We start from the raw sequence: 19710 nt of genomic DNA, 5'->3' as shown, positions 1-19710 counted from the left end.
CGACTAAATTTGTCTTAATTTTAGTCGACTAAAACTAGACTAAAATTGAAATGATTTTTTTTGACTAAATCTCTAAAGTTAAATTAAATTTTAGTCAAAAGACTAAAACTAAAATAAAATATCTTGTCAAAATTAACACTGCACTCAATGGCAGTCAGTTGCTATTGTAGCCACAGCCGCCCTGGGGCAGACTGACCATTTACCACGTGGCTATAATATGCTGTTTATATCCCGATCTCTTATCATGTCAGTGCCCTCTGCTGGACACGTGTGGAATTCTTTCCTTTTTTAAATCTATGCTGCCCCCGAGTGGCTGGAGTGAGCAAACTGATTATTTCATTAAAAACCCATAACTCCGCATAGGAATGGGCTAGAGACTTTTTTTTTGACATGCTCAGGAATTCATGCTCCTCAAAGGCCCATATTAAAGGGGGGGTATTAAGCAAAATGGACTTTTTCAAGCTTTCCATCATGTTATTCTGTCGTTCCCTCATTAAAAACATGCCTGAAGTGTTGCCTTGGCACATTCACGTATTTCTGAGTAATCTGTAAAAACTCTGATGGCGGCCATTTTAGGGATAGGTTTGCCTGAGTCCTCCTAGGAACGCCCCCACCTCCTGGAGACGCCTCCGAGCTTTCGTCACCAGCCGAGTAACCAACCACTGCTCCTCAGCAGAACCCCCTCCCCACTGATGCCACAGACAGCGTGTGGAGGGGGCGTGTCGGAAAGGCTCAGAGGTTCTTAACCTCTTAACTCCCGTCTGAACCGAGAGCATTTTCTCCAGTTCAGCTTTACCCAAATCCTGTCGGCCAGTGTAACGCCTCATTTGAAAGCTAAGATCTACAAAACTCATCTAAATGGATCTTTTTCCTTATGTCATCAGATTTTCTTTCCATCATTTTTTTGGGGGGGGGGATTATTCAACTCATTTTTGTAACTTTTTTGTAATTTTTTTTTCAAATAGTAAATCTTTTGTCACTTTTTGTCACATTTGTCCTTTTGTTGTCGAATTTTTGTCAATTTTTGGTCAAATTTTTGTCCGTTTTTTGACAACTTTTTCTCACTTTTTTGTCACATTTCCATCATTGTTTTCGTCTCAGTTCTGTTGCTATTTTCTCACCTTTTTTTCCAGAAGCTTTTGGATTGGGGTAAAGCCAAACTGGAGAAAATGTGCTCATTCAGGTGGGAGTTAAGGGGTTAAAGAGACAGAGGCCTATTTCAAGACGTTCACTACAGCCATTTTGAGAGAGACATTTTATACAAGGCAGTTATTCTAATTTACTGCATTTACAGACCAACAGAAGGTTTGCTCATCATTGTAGTGTGATATAGACTGGTGCTATGTGACTGAACAAAGCATAACACCCCCTCTTTAAATCACCGGGCCTTTACCATGACACATGTGCACTAAAACATGTACAATAGGCCAGGATGAATGATGTCTGTGTGACGGGTTGGTGGTGGTCGTGATGGTGCAGATTGTGCCGACTAATGCTGGAGTTGAGTGAATGAATACTGCACAAAATTGGAAAGTGACTCTCTGGAAAAGATTATTATTGTTCAGTGTATTTTGGGGCTTCTGTGACAACTTTGATTTCCCTTGTGGATCAGTAAAGTTAGTCAAAGTCTCCTTCCTTCCTTCCTTCGTGCGGTGTAGAATCTTCCCGCTGTGGATCTTTCCCTTGTGGATGAATAAAGTTCGTCTAAGTCTTGTGTAGTATTTTTCTTGTACCTGGATTTGAGAGAGTCTGGCGCTAACATCTCCAGAGTGTGAGCGGGGCCGTATAGATTGACAACAAACAGACTCACGGACGGGATGTTGGAACCAGCCTGTCAGCAGAAAGCGAGACAAAAGGATATCAGATAGAAGCCGGTGTCAGATATGAACCTTTTTTCAAATATTCAATCTACCTTTGGGTAAGGGAAGAAGACGTTCGACGGGTAAAGGCTCCCCAAAAAGTGCGGTATTTCCATGACAGGAGTGGCGGAGTTGTTTATGGACAGGTAGGCCAGTCGAGCCCCGTCCTCAGACCACCAATGAGCGGCGTACGACAGAAGAATCTCCTCTGAGAACAAACAAACTCATTAATATGTGTGTTTTTGAATCGATAGATGATTGAGCAAACAAAAGGAGTGAGACACGATGATGGTGAATGACCTTGTGGCACTTAGACCCCGACGGGACAACATAACACTGATGCGCTGAAGGGAGAGCATGAAAGAGTGTTGGTGGTGATGAAGATGAGAAGATGATGAGACGCTGAAGAGGTTGATGGTTCTGCTGCTGCGGTGGGGATGAGGCGGTGGCATGAAGCTGAAACGGAAGGATGGAGGAAGGGAGAGAGAGTGCATTTAAGGTTCAAGCTTCAAAGCAAAGAAGAGGTTTTGCCCTTGCATACCGTAAATTCTCTAATACTGGCCTGTATTCCATTAGCGGCCGGGTCTCTAACAGCCTTTTATTTTGTCGGGACAACAGGAAGTGTTTCGTTGCTGTTAGCGGAGCTTTGACATCAATGTCACTGCAGGTTTCTGTTTCGTTTTTACCTTGGACCGGATTATTTGTTGTTATCTTGTGTAAAAGGCGAGTTTAGACGGAGCGTTTGTGTTTGTGATCGATCATGAGACTGACCCGAGAGAAGACGAGACGCTCGCGCTGATGGGAGGAGTTATTTTGAGGCGTGGGACTGACCTGCACACGGAGCAGCTGGACGTGCTTTGAAGACGCGATGGAGACTTTATTAAAACCCTGGAGGGTCACACAACTCTCCCCCTGTTTCCAAATATCGTCACAGGAGGTTTGAAAAGTGGCTAAATCTGTGTCAAAGTTACGCTTGGATCAGCTCCTCCGCAGCGTCCCCCTCGGCCCGGGTTCCCGTTTGTTACTTCCTGCACGTGAGTTTTCATTTACACCAGTATGAGACAAATTCCTAACATGGGGAATATTTCTACCACTATAGTTTCTAATAAAAGCCCCGGCCTGTTTTAGAGACCGGCTTTAATTTGCCTCCGCCAGCCGCGAACCCGGCCTCTAATGGAATACAGGCCAGTATTAGAGAATTTACGGTAAGTCCATATACAACAACTGCAGACCTGAAGACTGAAGATCTCAATCATAGTTGTCCTGTTTTGGAACATTCATAAAAATGCAAGTCCAGTCTTTCTAATACAGATACATTTTCCTGATATCCATATGGTGAGCACGCTACCCAAGTCTCCTCACCCATAACCACGCTGCATTTTTATAAATAACAACGAACAGACACGAGCCACGGCTGGTAACTGCATTGTGGAAAATTAAATACTAACTGTGGAGGCAAAGCAGACACAAAACACTCCAATAATCACAGAGAAAGGATTCGTGTTGCCTCTTTGATGCCTTTGCTTAGCTTTTAGAGGGGAATGGTGCGTTGTGATTACAGCCTCTTTCTCCCTGAAGCCGTGAGGAAATGGGGGCAGGCTCTGGAAGTTCTTTGCTCTAATGGAAAACTTTGTGCCTCTTTATTGAGCACAGTCTTGTTATTCTGACCTCCACATGCTCGTCTGAACACTCGCAACATTGTCCTATTTATTTCCTTTTGCTGTTTTTGGTTTTTCTGTTCTAAATAACACATTGGCTCCGAGCCAAATTACCAGCATGGACAAGCTTCAGCTAGCCTGATCTGAACCCTCTGAACGAAGCCTCCCACACTTAGTTCATTCTTCATTAACAGTCTATGGTCTCAGCGTCTCTCTCACATTATTGCTTTTATTCACACACTTGGTATTGGACGAGTACTCGGTGTCAAACCTGAGGCCATTTTTAAACATTTAATCTGGAAAAAAAACTTATAACACCAGACTAACCATATAAACGTCTGTGTGACTGAATAATTTATGAAATATAACCATTTTGCATTTAAAAGAACTTATACCATGGTCTGGGTGAATACTGGATTCTGATTGGCTGGTGCATTATTTTGGTATAACCGCACACGTAGTCCGGTAGTTAAATCACTGGGATATCACTCCGCTGTGGCGTCGCCATAGCAACGCATGACATGAATCAGATAAAGGCGTAATCAGTGACTGACAGGAACGTATGAGATGGATTTTGTGTTAATTTCAACGTTTTTGGCCAAAACAAAACGTTTGCTAAATGTTTGTAGAGGAGAGTGAGCAGCTAGGTTAGCTACTGTTAATAACATATGAGCTTTACATTTCTATTGAAAACGCTTAAGGCTATTCATGATTTTCAGGCGCACATAAAATGATCCTGCATTGAAGCATATTTGTCTGGATTAGTAAAGTCAAACATAAAAGTTTCAGTTGGGGGGGCCCAGGTGTGAGCGACTCCACCGCAGCTGTTTCCATAAACAGTTGAGCTGGTTGAGCTAGCTAGCTAGCTTCAGGTTAAACAGCGTAAAAGTGAAATAACTCCTGCCCACGAGTGCCGCATATCGGTGTTTACTTCCAGGGAAAAGTGTTTCCGGGTTAGTCCTGTTGTGTTGTGATTCTGTGCTGATGTTGTGTCGTTGAGTCTGACTGAGATCCTCATAATAGCTGCGGAGAATGACTCGCTCTGAGACCAGCCTTCAGTGACCGGCTAATAACCCACACAAAATAGTCCCGTAGTCTGGCAGATTTAGTGACTTTAGTCAATGAAAAAAACATTTATTATAAATGTTACGTTTGTGGGACCCTGGTATAAGCGGATTAAACAATGAGGAGCTGCATTAGACGTTATAAAGCAGGAGGAACAACACTGTGTCGGGCGTTAGAACCGTCTAATGCGGCTCCTCGTTGTTTAATCCTTGCTTTTATTTGAGCAGCATCAGCTTCCTGGTTGAAAGCTACGCAGCGGCGGAGTGATCTGCTCGGTTACCGGATCTACAGTAGTTTGTTTACCTGTGGCCCGTCATACTGCACGTGAAATTAACAAAGGAGCTTTCTACAAATCAGACATGGCATCATTCGGAGGACGACCCCATGACTTTGAAGAGGTTTTTAATGCAGGCTACAAGTTACCATAGACATGCACTAGCCTAGCACTAGCCTAGCGCCACTAAACTCTTCAAATGTAAGGACTGCATGAATATAAATAAAAAAATATCTCCAGAAATCAGCAACACTCTGGATAACTAGGAAATGAGGCCCTATGTCAAAAATCCTGAAATATCCCTTTAAGGTGTTATGAATGTAAAAGACTGCTTACAGCCACTACTACGGTGATTAAATTTGGAAGTGGTCCTACCCTCATAGGTCCAGTCCGCGAGGCCGTTGATCACCCGCTCCTCCTGCTCGGTGGTGGTGAGGCGCAGGGGCTTGGCAGTCACGCTCTGTTTGTAGTAGATATCTCCCTCGAACACATAGGCCTGGCAGCAGCACAGACACGGGGCAAATCCATTATCAAACGCGGGACATTTACAGGCGCCCGCTCTGGCCGTCAGTCTGAACATCGGCTCGTGTCCAGCACTGAGTGAAACCGGGGCCAGAGTCAGTGCATGTCTCTCCTGCCAATAACGATGTTACAAATGTTAAGTTGTGATAATTGGGAAGAAGAAAGAGGAGAGAATTCGAGTAAATCACTTTCATTGCACAGTCAAACAGAAGATATGCTTTGTTATGATGCTGTAATACAAGGGTTTATGCAAGTCAAATGTACTGCTTTTTAACCTCTTAACTCCCGCCTGAACCCAGAGGATCTTTTTCCTCACGTCATCAGATGTTTTTTCCCATCATTTTTTTGTTGGGTATTGTAAATTTTTGTAATTTTTTGTCACATTATTGTCATTTTTTTCGTCAATTTTTTGCCAATTTTTTTTAATTTTTTTGTAATTTTTATTGTCAATTTCTTGTGACATTTTTGCCACTTTTTCATAAATATTTCGTCATTTTTTGATCACATATTGTCACATTTTCGTCCTTTTTTTGTCAAATTTTCATCACATTTTTGTCACATTTTTGTCTAATTTTTATCACATTTTCGTCATTTTTTTGTCAAATTTTCATCACATTTTTGTCACATTTTTGTCATTTTTTGTCAATCTCTTGTGACATTTTTGTGACATTTTTGCCACCTTTTCATCAATTTTTTGTCACTTTTTTTTAATCAATGTTTTCTCACTTTTTTGTCACATTTCCATCATTGTTTTCGTCTCAGTTTTGTTGCTCTTTTCACAGCTTTTTTCCAGAAGCTTTTGGACTGGGGTAAAGCCAAACTGGAGAAACATGTGAAATAACCCCTTTGCAATAAATACATGCAATCATCTCTGTATCTGCATCACTTTATCAACCACTTGCACCATGATTGTAAACCTACACCGCTAATACTGACATTTTTTGTTATAGTGTGTTTATTTACCTAAATAAGTTACTTAAAGTTTTGGTCGACATTGTATATAAGATACCTCTATTTACTATTAAATTGTTTGCACATTTCCTGTCTATTCTGCACACCCTGAGTGTTTTTCTGAGAGCTGAATGTAACAAGTGCATTTCTCCATTGTGAGCTCAATAATCCCATTTTATAAGTAATCTCCTCAAACAACACTCACTTAAGCAAGGAAGGTCGGACACCACATTATTACTATCATTCTAAAAGACTTTTATCACGACATCTAAAGTAATTGCTAATTGTAAAACTGATTCAACCTTATCTCTTCAGGAGGTGTCTACACTGGCTGCCTGTCTGAACATCGGCCAGAATCCAACTGCGAATTAAACTGAGCAGTAAATCTACGTCTTTCCTCTGAATGAGCTGTAGATTCCGCTCAGAGACAAGGGGCTAATAACGGCGCCGACAGGTTCAGATAAATGACTGCACTCATGTAAAGCGCCGCTATTAAAGAAGACAACCCCGTCCGATCCGCTCATAACGACAGGTAATGATGTCGTCATTAAGGAATTGTCAAAATGAAGCGTTTCCAATTCCCCTGGAACAAGCGGCTCGTAAATAGGATCCAGGATGTTGTCCATGAATCAAATTAGTGGGAAGAGTGTTGCTGCTTCCGAAACGAGCAGATCGGTAAGAGCTCTTATGCCAAACCGGATGTGCGTCAGCGTCCGCAATGGCAAGATGCCTCCGAATTGGTCTGTCAGTTAGGAAGGAGTTAGGAAAAGTAGCCTCGATGCTAACTATCATAGCCACTTTAGCATAGGGACCTCTGGTGCTAACTATCATAGCCACTTTAGCATAGGGCCCTCTGGTGCTAACTATCATAGCCACTTTAGCATAGGGACCTCTGATGCTAACTTACCGGTGATTAGGAGCTATGTGCCGTCCCATAAGCCACTGCACCAAACCCCCTGACCCCCCTCGCCCCCACCCTGGAGTGATTCATGCGCAACCACTGTTGATTGACAGGAGCACATTTAATAATAGAAATAATAATAATAAACAATAGGCTATATGCACAGTTTCCCCACGTGACGTCTTCCTGGACAGCCAGCCAGACGCAGCACTTCCTGTCGCTGGTCGTTTACGTTCACAATTAGCAGGTTCCCACACAAAAATAGCGATAGCTCAGGATCTGGTTAAGGACAACGAGTTACTGATGGAGTCACAGCAACGTATTACAAACGTCATGTTCGCTGTGAATCCAGCACCAAAGGAAACGCCAGCTGTCGTAAGGGGCGGAGCTTTTATCTTAGAGCTAAAGGCTAGTGTTGAAAAATGATAATATAACATGTAAACAAGTAAATATTATTTAAACTACTAACAGGACGATTCTTTTTTGCGCAGGCTCGTTCTAAACTTTGCGCTAGTTTTATTTTTTATTATGTGTTAGCCGCGTTAGCCTCAAGACAAAAACATCCACCGTTATGAACACGGAGGTTTCCTCCAGTGAAGTCGTTGCGTCTCACGTAATATTTTTTAACCTGCTCCAGCCACATCCAAACTTTTACTGGCTGTCCTTTACCTTGACCTGTTTTGGAGCTATAGAGGAGAGAGGGAGAGGCTAAATGCTATTGCTTCATTTCTGTGGGACCTGCTAATTTTTTATGGGAAGAGATAAAGAAACAGGAAGGACAGCCTCTGGCTGACTGTCCAGGCGGAAATCACGTGGGGTCACTGTGCATAGAGCCTATTTAGATTCTGCACAAGCCAAACTTTATAAAAGTGATAAATCCATGTTGTTGTCCCCACAGCTCAGTCACATGTCAGTGTTAAAGAGGAAACTCAGGAAACAGATTAAATGCTTTTGTTTTCATTTAGTTTCATTTTTTTTTCTCCTTAAATGTCTTTGTTTGGACACTATGTTGTTGTTGGACACTAGGGGGCGACATGCACTTTTGTTTGGCCTGCACTACACCAATAACTTTACAGAAGAAGAAAAACAGCTGTTGGTGATGTCACTTCCCTTTCCCCTGTTTAAGGACGGACGGATTGTTCAAAATGCAGCTGAAGCTCTAGTTCACTAACTGCACAGATCTAACAGTCGACCCATGAAAGGTTAAGGAGTTAATTGCTGGTGTTAGTGCTTAGAGGGTACAGTTTGATGGTTTCGGACGCAGCCCCTGAGTGTCTTACCAGCTGGTTCCCCTGTGGACCCCAGGAGGCGAACTGCAGCGCCGCCCTCTCTCTGTCCGGAGGGCTGAGGTCCTGGAGGTCTCTGGAACACACAGAGTCTCAAAGTGAGGCCACAGAGGACCAGCCTGCAACGTCCATCATCCAACTGCAGATGCAACATGAAAACAGCGCGGGCCGGTCCATGCAACAGTTTCTTAAGGAGTAAACTTTTGTCTTCAACAGGCGGCAAGCGGTTCCTTCAAGGCAAATACAGGCAATGATCAATATTGCAGGTCCTTTTTTGGAAACTTTTTCAAACCAGTTCTACGTAACGGATGTTCAAGGGAGTCCAGCTTTTCAGTGGAGCATGGAGGTCAGGCAGAGGGTTTTTTTTTTGTACATGTATTTCAAACCTTATTGGGACCTGCAAACAGACTGATGAGAGATGCACAATGTCTATCGTTTACAGTCCACGGGTCGATCTCGCTCTCATGCCCCGTGCATCCATGCAGCAGCATTCCTCATTCTACCTACCCAGTGGCCACAGTGTAGATGGCATAGGAGGCTGTGAAGGACTGAGTGAACACCTGCAAGAGGTAGAGACGTCATGCAAACTGGAATGACAGACCACACGTTTGAGTGCTCACACGTGCGCTGAAGGATGTGGGAGACAGAGACAGGGCCGACGCTGAAGCCGTGAGCGACAGAGGCTGCGCTTTGATTCTGAAATGACTGAAGGCGGCGCTGCGGGCGACAGAGCCGAGCCAAATACTCAACCACACCAGAGCCGTGGGAAGATGTTTTAGTTAGGGGGCGCTGAGGGACAAAATTTACCCCCAAAATACTTTTTCTGTGCATAAATCTTATTTATTAACCTCTTAACTCCCGCCTGAACCGAGAGCATTTTCTCCAGTTCAGCTTTACACAAATCCTGTAGGCCAGTGTAACACCTCATTTGAAAGACCTACAAAACTAAATTGATCAGATTTTTTTTCATCACTTTTTTTGTTGGGCAGTCGTCTCATTTTTTTTCAAATTTTCGTGACTTTTTTGTCACTTTTTTGTCAAATTCTTATCACTTTTTTGTCAATTTTTTTGTCACTTTTTCGTCCATTTTTTCTCAATTTTTCGTCAAATTTTTCTCATTTTTTTGTCATTTTTTGTCAATTTTTTGTCACTTTTTCGTCCATTTTTTCTCCATTTTTGGTCCATTTTTTCTCCATTTTTCGTCAAATTTTTCTCACTTTTTTGTCATTTTTTGTAAATTTTTTGTCAGTTTTTTGTCCATTTTTTGTCCATTTTTCGTCAATTTTTCGTCAATTTTTTCTCACTTTTTCGTCAATTTTTTGTCAATTTTTGGCTTTTTTTTGTCAATGTTTTCTCACTTTTTTCACATTTCCATCCTTGTTTTCGTCTCAGTTTTGTTGCTATTTTCACACCTTTTTTCCAGAAGCTTTTGGACTGGGGTAAAGCTGGAGAAAATGTGCTCGGTTCAGGTGGGAGTTAAGGGGTTGATATTGCCTGCAGTTCACAAACTATCCACCAGGGGGTGCTGCAGCGCCCTCAGCACCCTGGGTTCCCACGGCCTTGAACCATAGACATTTGTTACAACTAAATAAATCAATAAAACACCGGCAAACGACGCACTATCAGAGGTGGGGAGACGTAACATAAAAACAACAATAGACTGTATGATACAAAGATGTAGAGTAAGTCAAATAGCAGAAAAGTCAGATGCTTTGGTGTTGAAGCGACAGACAAAACATAAAAACATGAACATTCTGATATTGACAAAGAATAAACGGATCATAATGATACAAAATCTGCTTTAGAGCTTTTTACCATGTTGTTCTTTGGTCAAAAACATACCTGGAGTAGTGAAATAGAAGGCGAGTGCATCAATGGTTTGGGAAAGAGTGAGAAGTACCGGTGCTCTTCGAAGACTGGGCTGAGCTTTATAAGAATACATTTGCTGAGACTGGCTTGTAGAGTAGCTTGTGCTAAGTAGCGAACGCAGTCAAAAAAAACAAAATAAAGTGACCTGTGTGGTCGAAACGCGTATAGGCTGGTCCATACTCAATAAAGGACTTTTATTTTTGCTACATGACTCGAGTGCCTTGGACTTTATTTTGTTTTTTTTGACTGCGTTCGCTACTTAGCACAAGCTACTCTACAAGGCAGTCTCAGCAAATGTATTCTTATACCTGGAGTTGTGTTTCGAGCCATTACCTTTGAGTGATCTTTGAATCTTCACTAGTGGCTGTTCTTATCGGTGTTAATTTCGTCAATTAAAATATTTAGTCTTAATTTTAGTCAAAGTGATATTTTTGACGACTAAAATTGGACTAAATAACAATGAAAAGGAGAGACTAAAATCAGCCAAACTTCTATTGAGCGTCTGAAAGAGCCTCAGATCATGTAAATTCTCTGCCAAAGGATCAGCTCTGAGCTTTGTTCATGTGGAGCAGCTCCATGAAGCAAAGGAACAAGATTAAATATGATTATAATGAATATTATAAATGCAAAGTCGACTAAAACTAGACTAAAATTGAAAAGTTGTCAAAATTAACACTGGTTCTTATGCAAACATCTCCTCCTGAAGTCAACTCTCGAGCTCTTGTGAAGCTTAATCCTTTCATTGCAAAGTAAAAACACTCCCTTCTGACTCACTACAGTGTTGGCAGTATCTGGAATTTATCACAGATCGGTTCCTTGATAATGATGACATTAATCGTCAGTGCCGCACACACGTAAGCAAACATTCTTGTTAGAAAATTCCACATGTGTTCAGACACTCAGTCGTTCAGTATATACTTTGTAAGTTTGTATATCGCTCAGCTGTGGTGCAGATTTAAAAAGAATTGTTCAAAGTGGCTTATAATGATGCATTCAGAGTCATATTCACAAAGCCAAGGTACACAAGTGCCAGACAACTGTTTTCTCAGGCTCTTGTGTGTACTTTTGATGCTCTCATGAGAAATCTGATGTACAGGTTTACACGTCGTCTGAATGAGTCTCAGAGCTTCCTTGTTTGGGCACTGTTGAATCATCGCCGTACGTTACCAGCTCTGTGCAATATATACATCTTTTTATCTGTGCTGCATTGTTTTGTGTGTGTTGTGTGTCGTCATGTGGACCTAGAGTCTGATAAATAAATAAAGAAGATGATGTACTATAGCCACACGGGGCCGCACAGTCTGTTTCTTTTCTTTATAGCTTTGCAGCGAAGGGGAGCAACAGGAGTGGGGGGTGGGAGGGACTTATGGTAGATCACCTGCATGATCAGGAACTACTGGATATGTTGTTTCAGCTGTTTTAGATCAACATTGCATTTTCTAAAGTCTAACATAGTAATAAAGAAGTGTTATTGTTATTACCAGATACCTGCAATAATAGCCCCTCTTTAACCTCTTAACCTTTGCCTTAACCGAGCACATTTTCTCCAGCTTGACTTTACCAAAGTATAAAGCTTCTAGAAAAAAGCGTCAAAACAGTCGACAAAAAAATAATGAAAAAGTGTAAATAAAAAATGCAACAAAACAGGCCACAAATAAGTGATGAAAAAGCAAAAAAAAGGTGAAGACAAAGCGGCAACAACGCAAGGAAAAATCTTTGACAAATAATGTAAAAAAAAAAGAAGAAGTCTCTGGCCCATTCCTGTGCGGAGTTAGGATTTTCTTTTAAAGGGACTATACAGAGTTTAAAAATGTTAAAATTATGTATTATCCTCCTACACGTTCCAGCCATGTCCTAATGTGTAGAATGAGCTCAGACCTGTTCACCACAACTGCCTCTAAAATCCTGCACTGTCACTAAAAACGTGTTACTTCGGGTCTGAAGTGCCGTCATGCACAGTGTTGGGAAAGTTCATTTTCTACATGAACTAGTTCAAAGTTCAGTTCACAAGTTTCAAAATGAACTAGTTCGTTCATAGTTCATAATTGTTTAAAGTAAATAGTTCGTTCATAGTTCCAAAAATGAACTAGTTCATAGTTCTTTTTTTTCCTTTTTTTTTTTTTTTTTGCTGCGAGCTATTATTGAGGCATGAAAACGGATCGGGGTGAAAAAGGTGAGAAGTATATTTCCCCCTTAAAGCAACGATCTTAAATTTTGAGATGCATTTTTGCCAACCTTGGGAGAGCTGGAGAAAGTTGACTTCTGCCATGAGTCAAAAATATCATGGCCTCCTCACTTAGTGTTAAAGCTCTTTCATGTCAGCCTGTCACTGTTTTATGAGTGGATTTTGGATATCTTTGCTAATCATATTTTATTTTATTTATTTATTTTTTAGTTTAATTGGAAAATTCTTAGTGGAAAATGAGGCTACAAATATTGAATTGCAAGTGTGTTAATTTGGTAAACTAATCATGTGGATAAAATTGTTTTAGGAGCTAATTTGTAGTTAAAAAACTCCACATTGTGGCTTTATGCAAATGAGTGGCACCGCGGAGCAGAGGGAAAGGGAGACTCGCTTCGTAACCTCACTCTGTGGCTGCTGAGGCACCGTGCGGACCCGCAGGTTACCGGTGTGCCAGGGCCTGTGCCAGGGCCTGTGCCAGGGCCATAAACAGCAGAGTTCAGCGCCACAGAACTGGACACAGTCGGGCTGTTGGCACGGGGGCGGAGCGGAGTTACCGCGAGCTACACCGTGGACCCACCAGAGTTTAGACCCGCTGGTAAACTCTGACAGCGCGGCGGGGTTTTATATTCACCGATATAAGAAATCTGGCACCATAATGAACGAACGTAAATAGAACGGGAATGCCGTTCACGGACACCAGAATGAACGCGTTCATGGTTTCGTTCATCAGGCAGTAACACTGTGCGTTCAGTTCACGTTCGCCCAAAATATGAACGCGTTCATGAACTTTGGTTCAATGAACGCGTTCAGGTACATCACTGGTCATGCATGAGCTTAATATAGAAGCTGCAGTTACGCATAAGGCCTGAGATGGCAGCAGCGAGTATAAAATCACAAACTTGCATCTAGCCCCTTTAACTAAATAACCAGTATAGATACAGACGGCATCTCGTCATAGAAGGGGGCGTGGCTTCGCCGAGGGGGAAAATAGAATCTTTAGAGAAACACAATTTTTCACTCTTTTTAGCCATTTTCTGGTGGAATATGAACTTATTTATCACATAAATAAAGTCAGGTGTAAATCGGGCCCATATGGATATTTTGTCGCAACAGATTGTTCAGTAGAAGTGAAAAAATGGCAGTTGTAGCAAGCGCTAGCTAACCGTTAGCATTAGCACGATGCTAACATGTAGCATCAAGTTAGCATTCTCTGTTATTTATGTATTTATGGGCTGTTGAACCACTTTGCTCCTCTCCATGTCTTTGTATCTTTATTTAGTAGAAACTATATTCATAATTCAGCATTTGTTACAGTAGTTTTTGAATAATTTGAGAAAATTTAAATGTTTTCAAAATTGTTTTCCCCCTTAACTGTTTTCAAAAATGATCATATATGGGCGATTCCAGAGATGCCGTCTGTATCTATGCGCATTCCAGCCAATAGGGGGCAACTTAAATAAATAGAAAAAAGAATTCCACACTTGTCCAGCAGAGGGCACTGAAACAAGAGATCAGGATGTAAACAACACATTATTTTTATTTTATTTTATTTATTGACCTTTATTTAACCAGGATAGTCCCACTGAGATTAAGAATCTCTTTTTCAGGGGAGTCCTGGCCCCAGAGGGGAATCTATTGTACATGTTTTTAGTGGTAGGGGAAACCGGAGACACGCAGACACGGGGAGAACATGCAAACTCCAACTCCATTATAGCCACGTGGTAAATGAAGCTTATCACCACAGAGTGTGGAGTGAATAATGACTACAGTGTGCTTTGAGAAACTTGTGACCCAGGCTTATAAAACATAATACAAGTGAAAGCAGTTATTACTTTGGTCACATTAAAGCAGTACTGAGTAACTCTTGCCCCTAGAGGCCATAAGCGCAACTGCAGGTGTCGTAGCAAGTTACGATTTTTTAACTTATTAATTGTCTTGGAGAGTAAATACTACGCTGACAGGAAAGGCGAAGGGAGAGAGGGTTATTGTTCATCCAATTATACAATGGAAATATTTTTTTTCACTCAAACTTGGCTGTAAATACTGTTTAAAGTGACGTTAGCCCACAGTTAGCTTTGCCCGTTAGCCTGTTAGCTTCTTCTTCGTGAGATAAGATAAGATGGTACTTTATTGATCTCACAGATGGAGAAATTGCATTCGATGAGAGAGCATCCGGCAGCAGCACCCATTCAGTGCGCACCACTCTTTTTTTTTTTCTTTGGTGAAAGATCGTTGTGTCGCGGCCGCCATCTTCACTGTTTTGGTCACAGGAGGAGCACTGGTTGATGGGAAATCCGTAGACGATGACCACGGCGGTGGAGCTCTTGCGCTTGGCCACGATGTTCTTGGCCACACAGGTGTAGTGGGCCGTGTGGGACAGACGCGCCTGCTTGATGGTCAGGTTGTGGTCCACGGTGATGTAGAAGTTCCTGTCCTCGGCCGGGTCCATGATCTCGTTGTCCTTCAGCCGCTCCACCCGCATGACCTTGGAGGATGGAGAAACTGTAGCTCTGTCTCCTCTGATCATCTGAAACGGTGCACCGCCTCCTGGGCTTGTTCCCGTCTCAGAGCGTGGTGTCCTGCACTGGTCAGCTCCACCTCGTCCTTCCTCTTCCTCCTGCACAGCTCCCTCCACAGTCTATCACCATCTCCTCGTTGGTCCCTTTTGTTGTTTCCTGTAGCTCCTCTTGTGACGCCTCCTCCGTGCTGCAGGTGTGGGGGCTCTTGGTGCCTCTTCACTGTTCAGTGTCTCAGAAGAAGATTAGTTAGTTATTATTAGTGTGTATTGCTTTCTCCGGTCCGGTGGCAGTCAAGTTGCACACATGGTTTTCTGTCCAGAGACACCAGGGGGAGATGAAAGACCCTCCAATCATCCCATTAAGACTTGTATCACCCCCACGGGGACTTCGGAAAGGATTTATCAAGGTAAACACGTTACTTAGTGCTGCTTTAAAAAACAATTAAATTAAAGCAAAGTGTGAAGACTTGATTACTATTTTTGCAAACCACGACAGCTAAACAAACATGTGCCTGGAATCAAGTCCTGCTCTTGTGGATAAAGTAGTGGGGACGACTGTGCCAGGCGAGTAATCTCTACTACACACTGAGGCCTGCTGCATTTCAGGGAGGGGTCATACGATTCTAGCCAACCTGGCCCCGCCCCCCCATCCCAGTCAGGAACGACAATGTGGCCTCAAAAGGAAGCAGCTTTTCACCATGTTGTTCTTTCGTCAAAAACATACCTGGAGTTGTGTTTCGAGCCATTACCTTTGAGTGATCTTTGAATCTTCACACTCCAAAAAGTAAATATCAAGCATTGGCTTAAATGACTTGAATGGAGGAAATGTATCTTGTTTTGAGCGGTTTTCACTCATTTAGACACTTTTCCTTTGCTTGTTTGAGGACATTTCAGACCAGTTCTAGGTAGGGCTGTGCAATTAATCGAAATTCGATTACGATTTCGATTACAACAGTAAACGATTACAAAATTAGCATAATCGCAAAAAATCGCTTATAATTTTTTTTATTTAATTTTTTTTTAAAACTTTTTATTTATTTATTTTTTTTTTAACTTTTTTTTTCTAATTTTTAATTTTGGGATTTTTGTCACTTTTTTGATGGATTTTTGTAATTTTTTTGCTGGATTTTTTATCATTTTTTGGATGGATTTTTTTTGATGGATTTTTGTCACTTTTTTAATGGATTTTTGTCACTTTTTTGCTGGATTTTTGTCTTTTTTTTATGGATTTTTGTCTTTTTTATGGACTTTTGTCATTTTTTTGCTGGATTTTTGTCTTTTTTTGCTGGATTTTTGTCTTTTTTTGCTGGATTTTTGTCATTTTTTTTGCCGGATTTTTGTCACTTTTTTGCTGGATTTTTGTCTTTTTTTGCTGGATTTTTGTCATTTTTTTGCCGGATTTTTGTCATTTTTTTTGCTGGATTTTTGTCACTTTTTTGATGAATTTTTGTCACTTTTTTGATGGATTTTTTTAAAGGCAACAAATAATCGTTTGAATAATCGTGATTTCAATTATGACAAAAATAATCGTGATTATTATTTTTTCAATAATCGAGCAGCCCCAGTTCTAGGGTAAATCTCGCTTGAAATAAGAAAGTCAAATTGCCAATGAGACAAGACCAATTTTCTTACCGCATTAGCAAAGAAAATGACCTGAAATAAGGACGAAATGTATCGAAACGAGTCAGAAACATCTCAGAACAAGTGAAGTAATCTAGGACAAACGCCCAAGAACTTCTTTACTAGACAAAACAACTAAAGTTTGGATTATTATGCTCAAATTGAGATGTTTATACTAGTTAAATGCTTTTTGCAGTGCACTAGTGGCTGTTCTTATGCAAACAACTCTCGAGCTCTTGTGAAGATTAATCCTTTCATTGCAAAGTCAAAACACTCACTTCTTCCCAGTCTGGAACGACAATGTGGCCTCAAAAGGAAAAAAAGTTTGAGGACTCTCTGCTTAGCCTCTGCTTACTATGCCAGAGCCTGTCAATGGCGTCGCTCATGAAGGCCCCGTATCTCACGAGTGCAATCCCGCAGCACTAAACCATGAGCCAGTTTCAAGGCCATTGCGTCAGATCTCAAAGAGCCCGAGGACAAAAAGCGCGAGCGATAACATAAAAAGGAAAAAGGCCTAAAAACAGACATTCTCATTAAGTGGCATCATTACAGTTCAGCTCTATCTCGCAAACTCTGTCGCAACCGTGACACCAGCGCGAGCCGCTCGATGCATAATTAAATTAACTCGGTGAAACAGATTTAAGGAGCGGGATCGATGCGGGCGTCTCCGTGTGTCTCAACCCCCATTGATCACAACTTTACCTGATGAATTCTGCGTTATCTATCGATCGGCGCTCGCTCTCGAAAGCCGGGGGAAGCAGGCTTTTGTTTGCCCACCGGCCCCTTCACCGGCTTCTCCCCCCGCGAGAACGAGTCCCAAAAGAAATGACATGTCAGATCCTCCGCACAACACACTTAGCAGCAAAATTGGATTCCTTTCTTTCTTTCTTTCTTTCTTTCTGTGCTGTTTGTGTGTTGAGGGGAGGAAATGGGGGGAGCTGGTAAAGCTGCGGGTGTACAAGAGGAAATACAAGTGGGGCCATCGAAATGAAAATGAAAACGATAAGTCAAGGGAGCGAGAATAACAGGCAGGACATGAGAAGAGCAGAGAATATAAAGGAACCACTTTGGGGACTTGATGATGAACAAGGAAAAGGAATTCCCACATTGGGTTGAATTCAAAAGATTCATTTTCTTTTGAGCGGTTCAAGTGAAGTCCTCTGTTGACACACGGAGACAGGCTCAAGACAATACTAGCAAGAGGATTAGCCTATTGTATATGTTTATGATTCAGAGGGGAAACAACAACTCCACACAGACAGGTTTCGCACCCGTGTCTGCGGTGAGATGAGCCACTCCGAGACACCGAGTTTAGATGTGTGACAAGTTTATAAAGGGGAGACACTACAGGCAAAACTCAATTTTTTCAGTTTTCAGGTTTTGGGCCAAATTGGTCTCTGAACATACAAGCTTTCACCCGGAAACAGAAAATATGACTAATCTTCACAATAACATGTTTAAATATTGCGCTGATTCAATGTTCCCCCATAGACTTATATGGGAGAACACAATTTCAAGGGCCTTTTTCTCAAAACACATTTTTCTGTCATTGTGGCGACACTATGTCCACGTCAGTCGGACCGAAAGACTTCACATTTTCCAGCCTTGGACTGAACAATATTTGGAAGATTTTTTCAGAGGGATTTTTTATTATTTAATCCCTAGCCCAATACGAGCGATCGCTGTTATTGTTTACTTCCGCAATTTTCGCCAGATGTTTTGGTGAATGGTCGGCAACAGCTGATGCATACAGGCCTCTAACTCTAACTTATAAAATGATAGATCTGTTACAGCGCAAGAGAAGCAATGCACTGTTTATGGACATTGTTTTTTGCTGATTATAGGATTTTAATAAAATGTTTATCAAATATGAAAATGTAAAATGGCCAACGGATGTGACGACATCGCGATCGCTCGTATTTATTGAGTTTTGAATGTCAAAAAATAAGGCGAAAATTATTTTTTTACAAAATTTTCCACTAAAAAACAGCTTATTTTAAAACTAAACAAGAAATCCAAAATCCCCTCTGAGAAAGTCTTGGTAACTCATTTATCAATATAATGAAACCATAAATTTGAATGTAGCTCTATCCATTATTCAGATTTCGTCGCCGAAAAGATGGGGAAATTTGGGGCATTTTTAGGCATGAAACACCTTGTTCTTGTATGAAAAGATAAAATGACAGAAAACTCGCAATGTATTTTTTTCTCACATTTATGCCAGTGATCGACAGCAACAGTTTCTAATTGATATCTGTAAATATACATTTTTTCCCCCATTCACCTGCAGTGTCTCGCCTTAAATAATAAACTTGATCTTGTTTTAAGGCAATGGTTAAGATGCATCTTTTTTTCCAAGTTTATCTGACAGTGATGCGAGTGTTTACGCTTTTGCTTCAAATTAGGACTGTGCAACTAAAAGCAATTTTAATGGTCACAACAGATTAATGTTTGTCCATTGGGATTCATTTTTCATGAATAAAACTTGCTGACCCTGTAGCTTACGCCTCTACAAACATTTTATATTATAGTCTTTGTTTATGATTCCACACTAGGTGTGCAGTGTGACCGAAAACTCCAATTAGTACTTAAGAACTAAGTAACTTTTTTACCTTAACAAATCCTTTCTATAGTTCCTCTGGGGGTAATACAAGTGTTAATGGGATGATTGGAGGGTCCTTCATCTCCCCCGGTGTCTCTGGCCAGAAAACCACAATCGCAACTTCGCTGCCTCCGGGTCGGAGTCGCAATACACACTAATAGAATCACGACGAAGAAGCTCACAGGCTAACGGGCAAAGCTAACTGCAGGCTAGCGCCATTTTAGCAGTATTTACAGCCAAGATAGATAGACGAACGACCTCCAGATGTCAGGATCCAGTCCTGGATTTGGAGATCTCCGTTTGTGTGTTTGGCTGCTCCCTTCTGTGCAGGCTGGCTCCTCCTTTCCCGGGCGGGATGTGGGCTTGGCCAGACTTTGGATGGCAGATGGCACACCTGTAT

At 41.5% G+C, this 19710-nt stretch overlaps 1 protein-coding gene across 1 annotated transcript in view; it reads right to left on the bottom strand.

The window, feature by feature from the left end:
* Positions 1-19710, bottom strand: part of LOC306964699 (inactive dipeptidyl peptidase 10) — a 109228-nt gene that overhangs the window by 29916 nt on the left and 59602 nt on the right. Inside the window, exons 6-10 of the mRNA XM_079558806.1 lie at positions 9024-9076; positions 8511-8592; positions 5232-5352; positions 1913-2067; positions 1734-1831 (exon numbers count right to left, since the gene is read on the bottom strand). Coding sequence (XP_079414932.1) covers positions 1734-1831; positions 1913-2067; positions 5232-5352; positions 8511-8592; positions 9024-9076 — 509 coding nt within the window. The remainder of the gene's footprint in view (positions 1-1733; positions 1832-1912; positions 2068-5231; positions 5353-8510; positions 8593-9023; positions 9077-19710) is intronic.

This window comes from Gobius niger (assembly GCF_951799975.1).
Source record: "Gobius niger genome assembly, chromosome: 6".
Lineage (NCBI taxonomy): Eukaryota > Metazoa > Chordata > Actinopteri > Gobiiformes > Gobiidae > Gobius > Gobius niger.
The sequence above is the reverse complement of the archived record's forward strand: the minus strand, read 5'-3'. Positions and strand labels throughout refer to the sequence as shown.